This window comes from Pseudophryne corroboree, chromosome 4 (assembly GCF_028390025.1).
Source record: "Pseudophryne corroboree isolate aPseCor3 chromosome 4, aPseCor3.hap2, whole genome shotgun sequence".
NCBI lineage: Eukaryota > Metazoa > Chordata > Amphibia > Anura > Myobatrachidae > Pseudophryne > Pseudophryne corroboree.
In genome coordinates this window covers 596,776,942-596,797,624 of record NC_086447.1, presented here as the reverse complement: position 1 = coordinate 596,797,624, position 20,683 = coordinate 596,776,942, and the positions used below count along the sequence as shown (strand labels likewise).

At 41.3% G+C, this 20,683-nt stretch overlaps 1 protein-coding gene across 1 annotated transcript in view; it reads right to left on the bottom strand.

The window, feature by feature from the left end:
• Nucleotides 1–20,683, bottom strand: part of LOC134910968 (chitin synthase chs-2-like) — a 156,072-nt gene that overhangs the window by 62,451 nt on the left and 72,938 nt on the right. Inside the window, exons 8-11 of the mRNA XM_063919359.1 lie at nt 8,620–8,794; nt 7,454–7,654; nt 6,178–6,462; nt 4,171–4,350 (exon numbers count right to left, since the gene is read on the bottom strand). Of these exons, the coding sequence (XP_063775429.1) occupies nt 4,171–4,350; nt 6,178–6,462; nt 7,454–7,654; nt 8,620–8,794 (841 nt within the window). The remainder of the gene's footprint in view (nt 1–4,170; nt 4,351–6,177; nt 6,463–7,453; nt 7,655–8,619; nt 8,795–20,683) is intronic.

Here is a 20,683-nt window from a genome sequence, read left to right as displayed (position 1 = left end):
AGGACTATCAGTATGAAATGATAAAATGTAACTTCAGAGCTGGAGATAGGGCCAGAATGACCGGGCAGGAAGGTGATAAGTCTGTTGAAGATCCAGAAAGGATCGCAAACCATTCTCAGCAACTAAGTGAGATATGCCGGAAACACCTGTTGAGGACCAACTGGATAGGGAGGGGGCTGAGAGGCCCGGGGGGGGGGGGGGAAATCAGGATTACCAAAAAGAGGAGTGAGCAGCGAGACCCCAGGAGTGCCTGATGTTTTAAATCTGCACATGCATCCAGATGGTTACTGCCGGCGGATAAATATTGGAAATGCATGGAGATCCATGCAATTTCAGTAGGGGTTCATGGTCCGTGATTGGGGGCTGGATTTCATCAGTGGGCATGTCGTGGGCATGTCAGTGTCAGGGACGCCTGCACCACATGTGCCACTTATCAGGCAGATTAACTCCTAGAGGGCCAATAGTCCAGAACAGAATGAGTTGATTCCAGATAGTAGCTCCTACTGGTGCTACACAGGTCAAACAGTACAAAGTCCTAACACAAAGGAATCTCCTTAAATGATGTTCTTCTGGCAGGTCCAGAACTTAATAACAAATTCTCAAAGTACTTGTCCTTTTCTGAATGGACTCTATTGACTTCACTGCTGCCATTCAGCATGAAAAAGGAAAAAGACAGGAATTTCTTAAGATTGGTTTGTTTCAACGGTTTGCACCACTGTAAAAATACACATTAGCAGAAACATAAAGATTCAAGAATATAACCGTCCATGTTGTGCAGCATGAAACTTAAGGCTTGACTTTATTACTAGTGGAAATCATATTCCTAGACAGTGTAATTTGGAAATTGTTCCCATTCCTTGATAAAAATAACTTTCTGAAACAGGGGCTTTTCAAGAGAAGAGGAGGCCTGTGTCCAACCTCCTCCATTCGGGAACCCTCCTCTCTGCCGGGAGAGTCTAAGCACTAGAGGGCTCAGACTCTACTGCCCATGCACAGTTCTCTGGGAAAATGGCGCAACGGCCATTTTCCAAGTGATTTCTCTACTGCGCATGGGCAGAACTCTGTGAAAATGGCCGCTGCGCCATTTTCACAGGGTTTTTAACAGGGCCAGTGACGTCGGCGCAGGACTACAGAGGGGTTAGTATTAAATGGGTGCAGCGCGTGCGGTGGGGGCGTATAGATACGCCAGTGTGATGAAAGTAAGAGGTCTTCTCATAGAGGCAAACTTAGGATCTGGAAATCACCACATTACTCCTCTCATTGTTGCTATGAGCCCCTTGGGTGCTGGTTAAGCCACAAGCCACAGAAATGTAGCAATAAATTCAGTATGATATTTATTGTGTGATATTTCAATGGTAGGAGGGTGCAGGTAAACTTGACGTGCAGACAAATACTTGATAAGATAAATATTCAACTTGAGATGCTGATTACTTTGACAGTACAGCTATTCATTCATGGCAGATTAACTTGACCAGGCAGATATACTTAGCACATCAGATCACCAGGCATATAAATAGGTGCAGGTATCCATGAATCTTGGCAAGGCGTAACATGAAACATATGTCCAAAAAAGTTCCTTGGTTTGGCAGAATCTTGGCAAGGCAAAACATGAAACAATAATCCAAACAGAAATTCATTGGCTCAGCAGATCCAGAAAATGGAAACATGTAATATTAATAGGAGCTGGAATCCAGAAAACATGACTATCAATAAACCAGCCATGAGTGCTTGGTCCAAGCAGACTTAATAGTCAGGAGTCAAGTCTAGTCCATGCTGGTAATTGAATCATTAATTACCTAACACCTGGGTGCAGGACAGAGGGTCCAGAGAGCAGCTCCACTTGTGTGGACCAGTACAGTACAACAGGATCCCTGGTGACCCCTGCTGGTGGACACACATATTACCAGGAAACACAGCAAAACAGAGTTCTAACAATTGTACAACGCTATCAACATCAAATCAAATAGCAGGGATGATTATTTACAAATTGGACTCTACAAGCACCTGGGTTCTGTATTTTTGGTGTTAAGAAATGTATAAGCAGCATAATCTTGACATGTATCATTTGTGGCTAGATTTGTGGTGCATCTCAAACACTACACTGGCCAATCTCCCAGCAAATAAAATTAGAACAGATCCTCCTTTTACCAATGTTGGCTCAAATGTCTTTGATCCCTGGACTTTCATCACCCGACATCCTAGAGGAGCCCATGCCAACATTAAGTATTGGACAGTTGTACAGTATTTACTTGTATGGCCCTCAGTGCTGTTCAGATTGAGGTAATAGAATCAACGGATAACTTCATGCTTCAAAAATGTCTCATAGCCATCTGAGGCACAATAAACCCATCCGCTCTGACAGAGGCACTAACTTCATTGGGACAGCCAAAGAATGGCAAATCTGTTTGAACATCGATGCCAAAAATGCCACATTTGTCAACCCACCTCATTCTTCCCACATCAGAGGGACATGCGAAAGAATGATTGTCATAATTTGCAGAATTCTTGATTCCATCCGGGAATTTCAAGAATCACTCAAGAGAGTCTTGTAGCTTTCATTGGTGAATTCTCATCTACCATCAAAAATTACTTCATTTTCTAATAACCCAGAAGATCAATTTCTGCTTATTACAGCCACTCTCCTTACTCAGCAAACCTGGTCAATCCATGTTCATTCAACACCAAAGATTTATTCGAGCACCAATAAAGACAAGTGCAAAGCCTTGCAAACACCTTTTGTGACAGGTAGTAGAGAAAGCAAACAGTATTTCTACCTTGCAGACTAGGAACAAGTTGCAAGCTGCAAAAGCTAACTTAAAACCTGGTGACATTGTTCTTGTTGGATATTGCCAATCACAACACAATGAGTGGCCTTCAAGTCTTGTCACCAAAACTTTCCTAAGCAACAATGGAAAGATATGCAGGGTAAGATCAAGTTGTTTCTTAGACTAGAACCTGAGTTGGTCTTGCGGTTATCCTCTGAGGATTTAAATGATGCCTTTATATCATGTGTACATTCACTTTTTTGTAAACGCCATCTAGTAGTCAACCTCAAGCAGTGTCAGACTGGGGCATGTAGGGCCCACTGGGGGAATGCAGTGTTAGGGGCCCATGTTTAGGGGTGTGGCCAGTCTGCTGAGGGTGTGTGGCCTGCCATCTCATTCGTTTGACTAACCATTAGAGAGTGCAACGTCTGGGCCCCTTCATAAATATATACAGTAAATTCAGCTGCTGCATGCACGACAATGTACCAGATTAATAACAGATTAATAACAGCAATGCACTGTAGAAAATACACCATAGTCCAGTATAAGGTAACATATGTATAATGTATAATTCAAGTGCACAGTCTAGAACCTGATCCTTAGAGGAGGAGGTGGGCCCCAGGCAGTAGGGCCCACTGGGGTTTCCCCTGTACCCCTGTGGCCCAGTCCAAGCCTGACCTCAAGCTCATACCAAAGATATTACTAGAAGTTTGTCCCATCTGGGCTGCTACTGGTGAGCATGGATGTATGCTGAGAACATGAAGGAGCTATCCCCCATTTCACAATTGGAGAACTGTATGAAGGACCTGCATTCATATATATATATATATATATATATATATATATATATATATCTATCCCATAGAACTATTGTTGGTAAGGTCACATATGCTAGATCCATTTATTTACTAGTGATCTATAAAATAATTGATAATGGCTGTTATTTCTCTGACATGTATACCCCCTCCAATGGCTCCCACTGCGGTGACAAAGACATGATAGCCAAAAGAAGAACCCATCACAAGGGACAAGGACGAAGGATGGAGACAGCATGTGGGCAGACTGGGACCCGTCATGAGATGGTCCAAAACTACAGGGCATGAATTCATACAAAATAAAAAAAATTTTTATATGCCTTTACATTGTCACTCATATTCCTATACTAGATTAAAATAGGGATTCATTTATACATTAAACTACAAAAGGTTTCCCACTGCGTTGGTGTATAGGCATAATTTATATACTTAACAAAAATCATCCATGATACAGTACATTTATTTTTTTCATTATTTCCATGGAAAGGATATCAAGTGACTTTCCAAATAATATTTTGCTATCTTACTTTCAATATTGGTAAAAATGACTTAAGACTAGTTTATATGTCTTTGCTTAAAAGTTCACTTACCAATAATACATAGTAATGTAGCTGTCATCAAAAATGCATAGCACACGCTGAGAAATGCAGCAATATTGATTTGGGTGCTAGGTTTTGTCAAATAGCACACTCCTATATAAAGAGTAGGAGGAATTATTGCTATCACAATGCTGACGTTGGCAGTCCATTGAAAAAGAAATGAGAAGGAACCTAGAATCAATAACCAATAAAATATTTTGTCAATACATAGTAAAAAGAGGTATAAAAAGAATTGCGTGGCCTCTACAACAACTATTTGAAGGGTCCCCAAAAGTTTCTGGGGAAAAAACACCCTCAGATCACTTTACTAACCAGGCCAGCTGCCCTTCTCCTCCTACTTTTCACAGAGGTAAGGAACATCACAGCTCCTCCACTCTAATCAGTCAGTATTGGATACCTATAATGCTATAATTAATCCTCCTACTGGGGACACACCACTCTTCTCCAATGAGCTGCATCATTCAGTAGAGATTGCATAGGGAATTAATTCCCAGAGCAGCTTGAGTAGCATGTATGGGAACCCAGATGATGTTCCCTGATGGACCCCTTAAACATCCAGTGAGACTAAGAAGGGTGGGCAAGTACAAATTGCTGGGGCCCTGGCCTGTTCGAGGGCCTTGATCTACCAAGGAGACATGGCCATGAACCCAAGTTGCTGTGGCCATTCCTCCAGTAAGTAGGTATACATATACCTCATGGACTAATCATGTCCCCCTAAGTACCAGGGCCCAGCATATTTTCTGGGAGCCTCTTTTAACAGATGCCTATGCATACTAATACACAGAGGCACCCATAGCCAGATTAAGGGGGGAGGGGCAAGGCATACTGAACCCCGGCCCCCTTTTTTATCAGGGGATCCCCAGTTGGAGCACACTGGCATCACTAGCTTTCCTTCTTATGCAGCAGCAGAATCAGTCAGCCAAAATGCAAACAGGACAGTGTGCAGTGCAGGCAGAGACAAAGGAGTATCAGGTTTCATGAGCTACCAGCTTTCCAACCAGAGGAGAGATAGGAGGGTGGAGAGAGCTGTAAGTGACATAGGGATCCCAGCTTCTCCTCCTCCCCACCTGGGTGTCCGGGTCCTGTGTAACCTTTTATCTAATGAGGGTCTACAGAGAGAGACATACAGAGTCTTCCTGAGTCCTGTCCCAGAGAGTAAGTAGTACAGAGGCTGCTGCTATTCTTGCATGTGACAAGATAAATTGTAGTTTTTATTTTCCTATGTATATTTTAAGTTATAACATTATATACAATAGTTGTCTTTCAGTTAAGTGGTTCTATAAACAGTACCCAGGCATTAATTAAACTATTAATGTAAATCTAATATACACCATTGGTTCATTGTTTTAAATTTAATATATACAATCCATACATCCCAACATGACCCATTCCAGGAGGAATAAAATGCTCTCTACCTGGACTTCCTTCTTAATGTATGATTGCAATAGCCTGTGTTGAAATTCCCTTTCTTATCAATTAAATAGTTTAACACAGGTGACAACAATCATATATTTAGTGGGAAGTCCAGGTAGAGCATTTTGTCCCTCCTGGAATGGGTTTCTTGGGAGGTATGCACAATCTAATAAACACCCCCTCTTCCACAAGGGCCCCCTTTTCTTTAGTGCCCCGGGTACACCCAAGTCTTCATTCGACCCTAGAGACACCAATCTACACTCTTTTATTCGATCACATTCTATGAAGTGCTGTAAATCAAACTAAAATCTAGAAGGTTATTGCTAAATATTTCACTTAAACAGGTAGAGCAAAATGGCACAATCAAAACAAATGGCATCCTCTGTGATACTGAACACAACTTCATTATTAAAGCATTCTCACCAAAACTATTAGACCTACCCTGCTGCCACTTCATATCATAGTTCTCTTGGTTAAATTTGATTGGCATGAAATAAACATAATGTAAACAAAAATGCAGTATAATTCTTTATGGTAGTAAATTATTATTGAAGAAATAAAATATAAAATGAAATTGTACTGCACCTGCGATCATTAAACACATTGTAGCAGGACTTAAAATAGAAGCTGCCATTGTCAATGTCTGGTACAGGATGTAGACATTAGAAACGGAAGGATTTTTCTTTGATGTTTCTCTTCCACTGTGCAATAAGTCAATAGTGTTTGCCATGGTTGAAGGTCCCCACCTTCTGCGTTGATTATAAAACTCCTGAAACTCCTGAGGTGCATTAGTATAGGCATCAGATGCTGCATTGTATTCCACACGCCACCCTTGTTGGAGAAGTAATGTACAAAGCCAACGATCCTCACCTAGTAGCACCAAGGATTGGAGAGCATGAATGACGCTTGTGAAAACAAGGAATCTAAATTACACACATACTGTCATTTACACCTTACATCAAAAATATATGTACTAAGCCATAATTAGTTGTCATGATATTGCAAATAATCTAATATTGCAATGTATCTTTTTCCCGAATAGACATTCCATGTGGTCTGTGGTGATGATCTGTAAATCTAAAGACTAGCTTCTATTTGTTTGACATGATTCTGATTGCCTGATGTCCATGTCCTACCCATTTCCCTTGTGCTATATACCTGTGGCCTTACCTTGCTCATCCTACTATTATTATCTGTGTACCAAAGCTGTTTGTGTTGAATTTGGCTTGTGTAACTCTGGTCCAGTTATGACTGCCTGCACTGACCTGGGAATGTTCTTGATCCCTTCCACTGTGATAACTTGCCTTATACAAGATCCCTCACAAATGTATTTCCCACACAGCTGTTGAAACCATCTTAACATTTCCTGCCAAGGAAGATGCACAGTGGAGAGGAATGCTGCTGAGATCCATGATGGTTTGCTGGCACTATAGTGCTTGGAATGTTTCCATTAAGAATTTTTTTAATTAATTTGCTGAAGTTCTTGAAATCCAAATAATCGAGTTGCAAATATTAAGTAAACATATTACCAGAGGCGTATTAGGAGAGGAGAGCTACTGTGTGCAGTCTCCATCAAGGCTCCCTACTCTCTAGCCGGCAACAGTGAGCGTGGTACTGTGTAAGCGCTAGTAGACCTTGGAGGCATGTAGTTACATTGCACCTCTCACGCCCAGGAAGACTCACTGGGAGCAAGGTTTCAGCAGTTAATTCCCCTAGCTGCATTTGTAATGAACTCTTTTAGTGCTGTAGCCGAGCAGTTTAGAGACAGTGAAGAGTTGGACCACGCATAGATTTAGTGACACCGCTCTGTGCATCATGTATCAATAGTAAATGAAGACAGAAAACACTTAGTAAGTGGTACCTTGATCATACTGAACATATTCCAAAGCTTCTCTCGCCTTTGTGCTGTACTTTTTCAGTACATTGTCATCCATCAAGGCAGATGCTCTGAATAAACTGAAGCATCCTGGACTGCATAGGACACAACCCATGACGTGCTCGGACGATTTTTGCAACCAGTGGCCCACAGCATATTCAAACTTCTGGTACCAGATCATAGGTCCTAAGGAGAGAAAACGGTCTTTGGTTTTTAGATTATTAAAAGTTAATTTATTAATGAGGAAATCTAAATAAAGCAGACAGAACTGAAATCAAAATACACACACACACACACACACACACACACACACGCACGCACGCACGCACGCACGCACGCACGCACACACACACACACAATAAAAACACTTGAAAGTAATCAGAAATAAACACATTAAATACTCAAACAGGTTATGGTGCAGTAACATGAGGTCAGCTGCCTCATTTCTGCTGATAACACAAGCGTACAAACTGCTGTACAAATATGTATGTCATGCCTAAAAGAAATAAAATAGATGGGCCAGACAAATGCCAAATCCAAATAGCATCTGGATCAATGAAAATAATTAAATATGCAGTATAAAGTAAGAAATACATGTTTAAGAATAAAACAAAGGAAATGTTGACAAAAATTGACCATTCAGTGGATGTGCTATGGGAGTGTCTATGGGATGGTGCGACTGTATAAGGACGCACCAATCAGTATTAAAGCATACACAGACACTAAAAGTTGTAATCCAGGCCTTGCATATTTATACCCACAGATGTACACAAAGTAAGAAGTTTGTAGTGGCATTTCCATAAAGTCGTGGCGGATGTAATGAAATCTGAGTTGGCAGAAGGTGCGGATTCCCAGCGTGGTTTAGCCTTATACATGGTTGTCGCGTTAAAAAAGCGTCCAGGAAACCGCACCTCCTGCAAACTCCAACTTCATTATATCTGGCCTGCAGCTTGGAGTAGGTCTGCCTCAAACACCCTTTCTGTAGTCTGACACCTTTCCAAATGAAAAGAGGCGCAATTGTTAATTCTGCTGATGGATGTAGGTGAACAATTTGTTTTGCATATTTTACTCTAAGCAAATTCAGCATCAGTCCCAAAGCCTCCATGTATTTACATTCTTTAGTATAAAACTGCATTTGGGTTTTCTTATACCTGTTCCAGTTGGGTGGATTCTTCCACAGGCTGCTCCAACATGAGGATACATTTTCAGACGATCCACCAGAAGCATCAGTGCTGATGGCTGAAAGTCTGTGTCTCCATCCAGCGCCAAAATATAGGTATTTGATTTTGCCTTCTGTTGAGAAATAACTTTATTTGCCTTTGACAACTGAAATTAATGTATTTATTATATGTAAAGGTAAATCATTCTTGCTTACTGCAGAATGTTGGAGCGCTCTCTATGACCATAGATAAGCTGTGACACATGTTGGTGGAAATGTAATAGCCAGCAATATTCAGGCATCCACAAGATTTTGGCACATGTTCCTGATTTTTTAAAGAGGCAATTATTTAAAAGAAAATAACCTTGTTTAACTTTCAATTTGGCACGAGATGCCCTGTGCGAGTGAGCCGATCCAAACGGACCAGCCTAGTGACTTTATTTTTAAGCTGGCATCTTATCCTCAGCACAGATGCAGTAAAACACTGCTCAGTCTGTCGTAAAGACACTGAGCTGCAATTTTAACTGAACTGCAATTAGATTTTAGATTTTACAGTATGTACAAAGGCGTAGATAAAACACAATGGAACTTAAAAAAATCAGCAGCCATTGATTCATATACAAATTCAGTCTTACTTGCACACAGATGTACAAGCATATGAAATTAATGCAGTCTCTTGAAGTGATTTTGTTGCAACCTGATTGCTAATGTGGATATGTATCCTGCTTCAGACACATCACAGACCGGCGCTGGGAGAGCGTGTCTGCGTCCATCGATGGACCTACAATGGTGATAGGCAGCGATGTGGAAGTTTAAACAATGCGCTTGTTCAGCAGCAAATAGAAAACGGTGGCGGTGGGTGTTTGAATATGGTGCCACCCACAACATAATCACAGTTCACGTACTGTCAGCCAATCGGAAGCGTGTACGGTGAGTCGATCAATACTTACTGCATCACAGCTCTGCCTGTCCCTAGCTTCTGATGTCAGATGCCGCCAGGCAGAAGAGTCAGTTCGGCAGAAGAATGCGGCTGAGGACCAGAGAGTGCTGACAGTGGTGGGATACAAGAGAGTTAATGAAGCTCCCCACTGCTGCTTCTCCCAATGGCTCTCTGTGAGGCCCACCTGTGATTAACCCCTCCCTAGACCACCAGGGATTGAGCACTAGGCCCATGTGCATAGTCGGGCATTAAGCCTGTGGTGCAGTAGGTGGGACCCTTGGCCTGGTTCACAGTCTAGAGCACTAGGTGCCCTCCTGGTAAATACAGTGACCTGGGCACTAGGCCCAAGTCACTGAAAAGTGCCCTCAAGTAGGCAGGCTCTAAGCCTGAGCCTCATAATCAGGATGACTCTGGGCACCAGGCCCAGGTCACTTCAATGAGCACACTAAAAGTGACCATAGGCATTAGGCCCAGGTCACTGTATATAGTTAGGCAGGCCAAAGAGTCTTTTTAAATAAAGAGTTTTGGGCATTAAGTGCCCCTGAGTTAGGCAGACAATTGGGCATTAGCCCCTGTATACATAAAGTGGCTCTGAAGGGGTCCTGAAGTGAGAAACCGTAACTAAGCCCGATGAGTTACATTGTGTATTAGGCCCAGGGTAAAGTGCGTTGTGTGTTGAGGTGTGGTGTAGTTGTGTGGCTCCCAACCTTTAGTTACAGTACATCCCTTGTGTGGAGGAGTGGTCTAGTTCCCCACACTTATCTATTACCATCTTCCCTCAGGTGGAGGGCTGTCAGGCCCCCACTAAAATACTGTATCTGTTTTCCGCCATAACCCGAGAAATAAAAAAGGACTGGCTAGCTCTATGTAGGTAGTGGTTTACCGAACAGCTCTGCCTAGGCAGGTGTGATTTAGTATTGTGTCATATAATTACCATCTGATTGCCATTGTGGATGCTTTTCCATGCAGGGTAAATATGTTACAACTGTTTGTCTGTTGAAGGATATGCCTCACTACACACACAGTAAGGGTGAGGGCGATATTTTTGCAGTAAGTGTAGTTGTTTGATACAGTTAGGTTTAAGCCCTGTTATGTTTAAGCCCTGCATGTTACATTACCGTGGGTAATGATATCGCCCGGGGCTATCCTATTAGCCCTGGTAAACCACCTCGAGCTGTGGCCTTTTGGGGGTGCCGTTACCAGCTGCAGCACCGGGTTCCTGGCTTCTGACAACTCCCACTGCAGACAGCTCCGGCTCCCCGGTCACATGAACGCTCCCCCATCACATGACTGCCCCGGGCGCAATCCCTGCAGTCCCAGCTTGCTGCTGCTGCGGCGGGCCAGGGACACTGACTGAAGGGGTCGCTTTAGGTTTTGGGGATTTTTTCACCTAAACTCAAATACACAGGTTTCACTGAACCTGTGTGTTTTCGCACAAAAAAAATCTTTTAATTTTTAATTTTTACAGGAGATCTAACTGGATAGATCGTAAAAGAAATATTGGTGAAACATCATGAAAATTCAAGAAAAATTAAGTTTTTGCTCCCGATGCTTCGTTACGGGTAATAGGATACCGCCCAATGGTACAGTCCACAATGGTACAGTCTAAAGGATACAGTCCACAATGCCATACAAGATTAACAATACAATGGTACATCAATACTTAACTTTTAACTAAATGATGCAGCCAATCTGTGGTTGGAGGGTATGGAGAAAGTGAGGAGAATGGTAGAGTATTTCCTTATGGATAGTAAAAGCAGGTATTTGTGTAAGGGAGAGGGATGGGGGAAGAAGAAGTAAATCAATATTTACTAATTATTTACAAGTGGGTGAACATGCAGGATCTGTGTAAAGGCTTGTCTCTTTTAAGTGCTGCTTGGATTTCTAAGTGTGAGTTTTAAACAGCAAAAAGGTGAACTCTGATTAATCTCTGTCTATCCATATAGGGATAGTAATATTGTGAGAGAAAGTTAATCTGAATCTGATTGTTTGTATCTATACTGTTTCTTTTTTGTTTTAATATATCTGTACTGGGTTGTTGTTTTTTGGAGGAAAAAAAAAAGTGTGAGGTGAAAAGCCAGAGTGGTTAACTCAGGTGTGAGTAATCAGGAGGAGGAGGGGCTGATTAAAGCAGCTGGCTGAGCCTATATAAGCAGTGATTAGACTCTTTGGAGCTTGCTCTGTGTAAAGGCTTGTCTCTTTTAAGTGCTGCTTGGATTTCTAAGTGTGAGTTTTAAACAGCAAAAAGGTGAGTTAGAATACAGAAAAAGGTGAGTTTTATAATACACAATCAGGAACACACATTTGCAGTACCATTAAACTTCTGGTGAGGCTGCAAGGGGCTGACCTTGTGAGTGAGTGAGAGGGTCTCTTACTTGGAGTAGCAGAGGGGCTGTGATTGTGCGTGTGTGAGGGGCATTTTTTTTTTGAGCTGGAAGCTGAGTGAAAAGGAGGTGCAGTGAGCTGGAACAACTGCAACTGCTAAGTGGAGTATAGGTGCCGCAGGAGAGAGTACTACGGCTGCATAAAAGTGAAGGACCAAGAACCGCACAAAGATAGATAAGTATAAACCAGCTTAATTATTGTATAAGTGAGATTGCTTGTCTTCTACTTTTTATTTTTTCTGCTTTTTCTTTGAGAGTAATAGGGAGTTAGACCTTACAAACAATATGGGTGGGGCTGTGATTGGGGACCTCACTCAGTGCATGTCGTGCAAGATGTATGCACACCTGGAGCTACCGGCCCAGTGTGATTACATCTGCACGAGGTGTGTGCGAACTGTTGCCCTGGAAGCCCAGGTAACTGATCTAGAGCAAACCGTTACGCGACTGAGGGAGATTCACAATCTCGAGCGTACTTTAGACAGAACGGTGGAAGAGTTGCGGGAGGGGTCACTGGTAGAAGAGGATGATGATCAGGTAGCCAGAGGGGGAGGCTCGACATCTCCGAACTATCAAACCTGAACAAATTTGCCCGATTGGACGAGGAATCGGAGGATGATAGTGAAGAAATTACGGTGCCGGAGGAGACTGCTCCCTCTAGCATCCAGAGGAGCAGTCCCTCTGGCGCGGTTGGGATAAAAGATAGAGAGGTACTTAGTCAGATGGTGGTGGTAGGGGATTCTATCATCAGGAAGGCAGATAGGGGAATCTGCTACCGGGACCGTGATCGCCGTACAGTCTGTTGTCTCCCGGGTGCTCGGGTACGGCACATCGCGGACCGGGTAGATAGATTGTTGGGAGGGGCTGGGAAAGACTCGGCGGTCTTGGTGCACGTTGGCACCAATGACAAAGTTAGCGGAAGGTGGGATGTCCTTAAGAAAGACTATAGGGACTTAGGAAAGAAACTGAAGGCAAGGACATCTAAGGTAATATTCTCGGAATTATTACCCGTGCCACGCGCTAGTCCAGGGAGGCAGAGGGAGATTAGGGAGGTAAATGTGTGGCTTAGGGATTGGTGCAGGAAAGAGGGGTTTGTGTTCCTGGAACACTGGGCGGACTTCTCAGTCAGGCGCCATCTCTTTTGTCGTGACGGATTGCACCTGACTGAGGAGGGGGCAGCGGTGCTGGGGGGAAAGATGGTTAGAAGGTTGGAGGAGATTTTAAACTAGGAGCCTGGGGGGAGGGTTTAGCTAGAAACTACGGGTCATGCAGTGAGAATAGTGGGGATGGTGGTAGTAAACGAAATGGGGGAGAAGTTGGGGGGAGGGTAAGAGCAGGCGGTAAGGTTACTAACATGGGTACTAAAAGGGATTTTACCAAAGCACTAACCAATGACGATTACAGGTCATCATTGCTACATAAGGTGAAAGATGTCCCTAACGCAAGGGAAAATACTTATCTTAGTTGTATGTATGTAAACACCAGAAGCATTACTGGTAAAAAGGGTGAACTAGAAATACTTGCAGCAAGCAAACAGTATGATATTATAGGCATTACTGAAACTTGGTGGGATGAATCTCATGATTGGACAGTCAATCTAGAGGGCTATACACTGTTTAGGAGAGACAGACTAAATAAAAAGGGTGGAGGGGTGTGTCTTTACGTAAAGCCGTTTTTAAAACCTGATATACGGGAAGATATTCAGGAGGGGACTGTAGACACTGTTGAGACATTATGGGTAGAAATTGCATGCGGGGAAAAAGGAATAAAAAAGTTAGTATTGGGTGTATGCTATAGGCCGCCTGGTATCAACGCATCTGATGAGGAATTGTTACTAAAGCAAATTGAAAGAGCAGCAGGAGTAGGAGACATAGTAGTGATGGGAGATTTTAACTATCCAGAGATAAACTGGAAAACGATTCATGTGATACTGCTAGGGGCAATATGTTTTTAAACACACTTAATGATAACTACTTAGTCCAACTAATTGAGGAACCAACTAGGTACAATGAAATCTTAGACCTGGTATTAACAAACAATGGGGATTTGGTATCAGGTATTATAGTAGGGGAACCCATAGGAAACAGCGACCACAATATGGTCACATTCAATATCAGTTTCCATAAACAGCCCTATACTGGCTCAACTAGGACTCTAAACTTTAGCAAAGCAAATTTTGAAAAGATGAGGGTATTTTTCAGGGATATTGAATGGGAAGGTTTGTTTTTAGGAAAAAATACTATGGAGAAATGGGAGGTACTAAAATTCCTGCTAGCTAAAAATACACTCAAATTTATTCCTATGAGTAGCAAAAAAAGGAATAAAAATCATAAACCGATGTGGCTTAACAAAAAGATTAAGGAACTTATGGGCAAGAAAAGGCGAGCATTTAAAAAATACAAATCTGACGGGGAAGCAGAGTCATTTCAGCACTATAAGGAATGTAACAAAATTTGCAAAAAGGAAATAAGAGCGGCTAAAGTAGAAACTGAAAAACTAGTAGCAAAGGAAAGCAAAGCGAATCCCCCAAAAAATCTTTAAATACATTAATAGCAAGAGATTAAAGAAGGAGAGTATAGGCCCTTTAAAAGACAAGTTGGGAGTCTTAAGCAAAAATGATAATGACATAGCGGACACACTAAATGAGTTTTTTTCAACAGTATTCACTAGAGAGGACCCATTTCAGGGACTGACACACAATCTCAATAATGAGAATATCCCACTGATAGGTACTTATTTAAGCGAGGAAGTAGTCTGTGACCGATTAAAACATTTAAAGATTAATAAATCACCAGGGCCCGATGGTATTCACCCAAGGGTTCTAATGGAGCTTTACTCTGAACTGGCAAAACCGCTATCTTTGATCTTTAAGGATTCAGTTATATCAGGTATGGTTCCCAAAGACTGGCGTATAGCGGAAGTAGTGCCTATATTCAAAAAGGGAAGTAAAGCTGAACCAGGTAATTATAGACCAGTTAGTCTTACATCTATAGTGGGGAAAGTATTGGAAGGTATTCTAAGAGATAGTATTCAGAAGTTCCTTGAAGTCAATAAGGTCATTAAAAGGAATCAACATGGGTTTATGAAGGACAGATCCTGTCAAACCAACTTACTTGGCTTTTATGAAACAGTAAGCGCAAACCTAGATCAGGGTAAAGACGTGGATGTAATCTTTTTAGACTTTGCCAAAGCGTTCGATACTGTACCACACATGAGACTTATCTACAAGCTACAAGAATCAGGACTAGGAAGCACAATATGCACTTGGGTCAAAAACTGGTTAGATAACAGGGAGCAGCGCGTTGTGGTTAATGGATCTTTTTCAACTTGGACTGAAGTGCTAAGTGGTGTGCCGCAAGGCTCAGTATTAGGACCGCTATTGTTCAATATTTTCATTAACGACCTAACAGAAGGTCTAGAGAGCATGGTGTCAATTTTTGCAGATGATACCAAATTGTGTAAGGCTATAAATACAGAGGAGGATGCCGAGTCTCTTCAGAACGACTTAGTTAAATTAGAAGCATGGGCAGCCAAATGGAGAATGCGCTTCAACACAGACAAGTGTAAGGTAATGCACTGTGGTAACAAGAACAAAAATTACACCTACCTACTAAATGGGGTAAAATTAGGGGATTCTGTACTGGAAAAGGACTTAGGTGTCCTCATAGATAGCAAGCTAAGCAGTAGTACCCAAAGTAGGACTGCAGCAAAGAAGGCTAATAAGATATTAACATGCATAAAACGGGGTATTGATGCTAGGGACGAGAGTATTATACTCCCGTTATATAAATCACTAGTGAGGCCACATCTTGAATACTGTGTACAATTCTGGGCACCGTACTACAAAAAGGATATCCTGGAGCTTGAAAAGGTACAGAGGAGGGTGACCAAACTAATTAAGGGCATGGAGACGATGGAATACAAGGAAAGGCTTGAAAGACTAGGCATGTTTACATTGGAAAAGCGGAGACTAAGAGGGGCTATGATCAACATCTACAAATATATAAGGGGACAATACACAGAGCTTGCGCGGGACCTGTTTTTGGTTAGATCAACACAGAGGACTCGTGGACACTCGCTCAGGTTAGAGGAGAGGAGATTCCGCACAATACGGCGTAAAGGCTTTTTCACGGTAAGGACAATACGTGTTTGGAATTCCCTGCCTGAGGGAGTTGTAATGGCGGAATCTGTCAACACCTTTAAGAATGGGTTAGATAAATTCCTAATGGATAAGGATATCCAGGGGTATGGTGCATAGTCATGCATTATAGTTACTATAAATAGGGATAAAATGCAACGGCTGACAGCAACATCAGTCAGAAATTTTAGTCAAATCATCATGCATAGGAGACCACAAATAGGTTGAACTCGATGGAAAATTGTCTTTTTTCAACCTCAGATACTATGTTACTATGTTACTATGTTACTATGAGTCACTGATGGGGGAAGGGAAATTGAGGAATAGAAATGCATTGGTGACAGTGCTAGTGTCAGGAGGAGAGAATAAACAATTGTGTCCCTGTACAGTACATGAAGACTTGCCCAATAGGAAGGAGAGCAACCTGGAGTGTGCACTGGGAAAGAGAGTATGTGGTAAATTATGGAGTTAGAGTAAAGAAGAGGGCTTTTATGAAGAGGTGAGTATTGGGGTAGATTTACTAAAGCTTATAAAACAGACAACTGGTGGTATTCTATCAGATTCTATCATTTTCTAAAATGCAATAGAGAAAAGATAGCTAGAATCTGATTGGTTGATATGGGCAACACCACCACCTCTATTTTAGAAGCTTTAGTAATTCTACCCAATAGTCTTGATATCAAGTCTGAAAACCTACAGGTAAATTAATTAGAAAAAAAATTGGCAAAACAACAAGGGTAAAAGCCAGCTAGTTTAATCTACAACAGGGGCCCTTACCATATCCTTTTGCGGCCCGCTTGCAGGGTACCATTTGCGGCCACGTTTGCAGTGGTTAACTTGGGGTGGAACTGCATTCCCAGCGTTCCACCTCAGTTCACGGATGATGATGTTGCTTGAGCATCTGCACCGCCCACCGCCACCCACGAGTCATGACCAGCAGCAGTGTGAAGCAGCCATTAAGGAGCTGCTGAGCCCTCACAGCCAACCTCAGCCCTTAAAGCTGCAGTCCTTACAGTTGGACACCTTACAGCTGGAGCCTAGACCTCTGAAGCAACATGCCCATGAAGGAGCATCCTGCAAATGTAAGTCTCCGGGGCATGCTGCACAGGGGATGGGGGTGCAATGGGGGAATTATGTGTATCAGGCACTATACTGGGGGACAGTATGTGTAACTGGCAGTATAGTGGAATATATTATGTGTAACTGGCACTGTACTAGGGGACATTATGTGTAACTGGCACTGTACTAGGGGACATTATGTGTAACTGGCACTATGTGGGGAGACTTTATGTGTAACTGGCACTATGCTGGGGGACATTATGTGTAACTGGCACTAAACTGGGGACATTATGTGTAACTGGCACTATACTAGGGTCATTATGAGTAACTGGGACCATAGTGGGGGCATCAAAATAAATTATTCCGAAATATGGAATAATCCATTATCCAAAACAATTCTGGTCCCAAGCACCTTGAACAATATATATATATATATATATATATATATATTTTATTTATTTATTTATTTTTATCTTGCAGCCAACACAAGACTTAGACCTTGATAATTCGGCCCAGTTGGGATCTTGAGTTTGACATGCCTGATCTACAAGAAGGTGATATCTGGGAGTAAGAGGTCAATTTCACTACCTTAAAGTAATAATTGAAAAGGTCAAGTCATCAGTCAAAAGCATATCCAAGAAAAATCATTGCTCACTAAAGGAATATGGACAAGAAGTCCCCTTGGAATGGGATCTAAACTTTCCAGGACAAATTTTTCAAAAAGCACCTTCAAATATGGTCAAACAACAGAACAATAGTGTATTTTCTCATTGGTGGGGTAGGGTCAAAAGAAGTTGGGCCAAGAAGCAAGTAAAGATCTTCAAAGGGCACAACAGAATGTATGTTCACTATCTATGATTCATGAGGCTGGAGAAGACATTGTGAATGTAAATGAAAATAAATGTGACCATAGATTGTATGGAAGTAATAATCTTCTAACCTATAAAGGCAAAAAGTAGCTGCACACCAAAAAGCACCAAAGATACGCAAAAAATAAAATAATTGATTATGTAAACTCAAAAACTAAAATATATCAAACCTTTACTAAAATAACAAGGAAAACTGAATCACAAAATATTACAAGTAAGAAAAAAGGAAAAGCAATGTGAATATATACATATAATATTATGTTGAATTGCTAGTGGTAGCCATATCAGTCTATCATCAAATAGAGAATTTGCAAAGGTAAGACTGAATTAAAGGAGGACCAAGTGCCGTTGAGATATCTGCAGGACCCTGGTGATACCGAGATGTGGCCTGGGAGCAGAGGTGCCGATTTATGTTTTTGCTGGTGGGTGCTCAAGCCTTTTAAATGCCCCACCCCCATGATAAGCCTTGTGAAGTAGCCTTTGAGGAAGATAGATGTATTGAGCTTAAGCAGTGTCAGCAATTTTGTTAAGCAGCAGCCATGATGTAGTGAGTAAGAAGTATGCTTTGCTGGAGAAATCATAATAATGGTGACATTTCACTGTTAGTACGTTCTGTGCGAAGCAAGGTCATAGCTATAAGTCTTGAAAACATGTTATTAGACAGTCTCTGTGTGTTTACACTTCCTTGAAGGACACATAGGAGGGTGTCAGCCTGAGAGGAGTTATGAGAAGAGATGCATTATTGTTTTGAAATATGACGTGCATCAAGTATGCATGCAAGTAATGCTTTCTATATAATGCCCATCGATTGGTAAACAAAGGGTAACGAACAGACAATTGAAGGGGACTGATAGTAGGAGGCTTATCTCCAACAGTTACATGGGGGCTATTGTTCCGGGATCGATGAGCTTATCAATATCAGATAACGACGTGACTGCTAGATGTGTATGCAACTGCTGACATACCCGGGTAAGTAATCTGAAGCTTGATCATTATATATCAACCGGATTGCTTTTCAGTACTTGTATATACATTCATCTGGTCTGTTCATCTGATTAGGTAAGCAATACTCGATTTTTTGGACCCAATTGTCTGTCTGTTTGATAAACATTCATTATTTGTCTGTGTGCGCTGATAAATTTTAGGTTCACTGTTGCAAGGGAAAAAAATGTGGTTTTATTTTAGTTATAAGTTTCACTTTCACTTTTGCAAGGAAAAATTTGGGTTTATTTTTAGATAATGTGTCATAACTGCAAATGTTCAGAATTTTTGTGGTATAATCCTACTATTGAGTCTGAATATTGTGAATATAAAGGTATATTGTAATATAGTGATTTTAGTTTTGTGGGGAACCTTAAGACAAGTTTTGCAACAGTTGTGGGATACTAAGAAGATATAAATCTGCACAGGATATATGTGATATTTATTTATCTGTTACATTATTATTGACCAACATCAAGCCTACTGATATAATAAGTTCAGCAATAAGTTGGTGGTGCTCCCAGAAGATAGTTCAGTAAACTATGAGAAGGGTATGGTCTTTTTGAGAAGCAAAAAGACAAAAGGGACTATATATTTTTTCCAGGGCACACTTATGAAAATGTAAATGTGATTATGTTAAAATGTAACTTTTATTAGGATATACTAAAAAAGAAGGGGGGGGGGGGAGAAGGCATACATTAATGTGTGTTTAATACATGCACAGATGCTGTAACAGTTGTGGGATGTCATGTTGATAAGGTGGTGATAGAAAAATTTATTGGTGATAAATTTCTGTATTGTCTTGATAAATTAAATACCTGTTAATTATATACTCCTTGGTTCCAGAGCTATAGTTGGTGAAGGAAATCCTACTGACTATAAACAACGTTTAACCAGATTACATAGACTTAGGTTAAGTCATTTTCAAAACATACTCAGTCTTCGCAATCTAGTACAGCCAGGGTGTTGTGTGTGTGTGTGTGTGTGTGTGTGTGTGTGTGTGTGTGTGTGTGTCTCTGTTAATACAAGAAAACTGCAGTCGGTTTGACATATAAGATCTGGCAATAGTGGTCAGTTTTTCATAGAAAAGTGCACTAGCTGATATATTGCAGTATATTGTCTATGCTTGTCCATCTATTAATCACTTGTCACCAGAATTTATTCCTGTGTGTTCAAAGAGTTTAACATTATTAGAAGAAAAAACGTTAAATCTATTGTTGCCAAAGGTAATTCATTTGCATATGAGAAGACATATGACTCCATGATTTGGGAGGTCTTTGTGAACTAGATGGTTTTAAGTCAGTAATGACAGATTTTGGTTTGTTGTGTCAGAGGATTCAAAATCCAAGTGGTTTGCTTCATTTGGTCCCACATTGTTGATGAATACAGAAAACACTTAAATAACATACATGTGACGTTTAAGTCTTTTAAACTGAGGTATTTTCCTGAGAATACATTTAATCCAAGTGTGATGTTTAGAATTCTAAGTTTTCTAAACTGAGAGTTTCCTAGGAGACACTTATTACTGTAAGTGTGATGCTTGAAGGAGTTAATTCTTTTAAGCTGAGGTATATACTGACTTGTTGTTTTGATACTGCGCAGTACAAATAAAGGTGCAGGCCTGAACGATTTCGCAAAGTGAATTGATCAATCACGCGAAGGGACCACACAGTGAGCCCCTGTCAGTA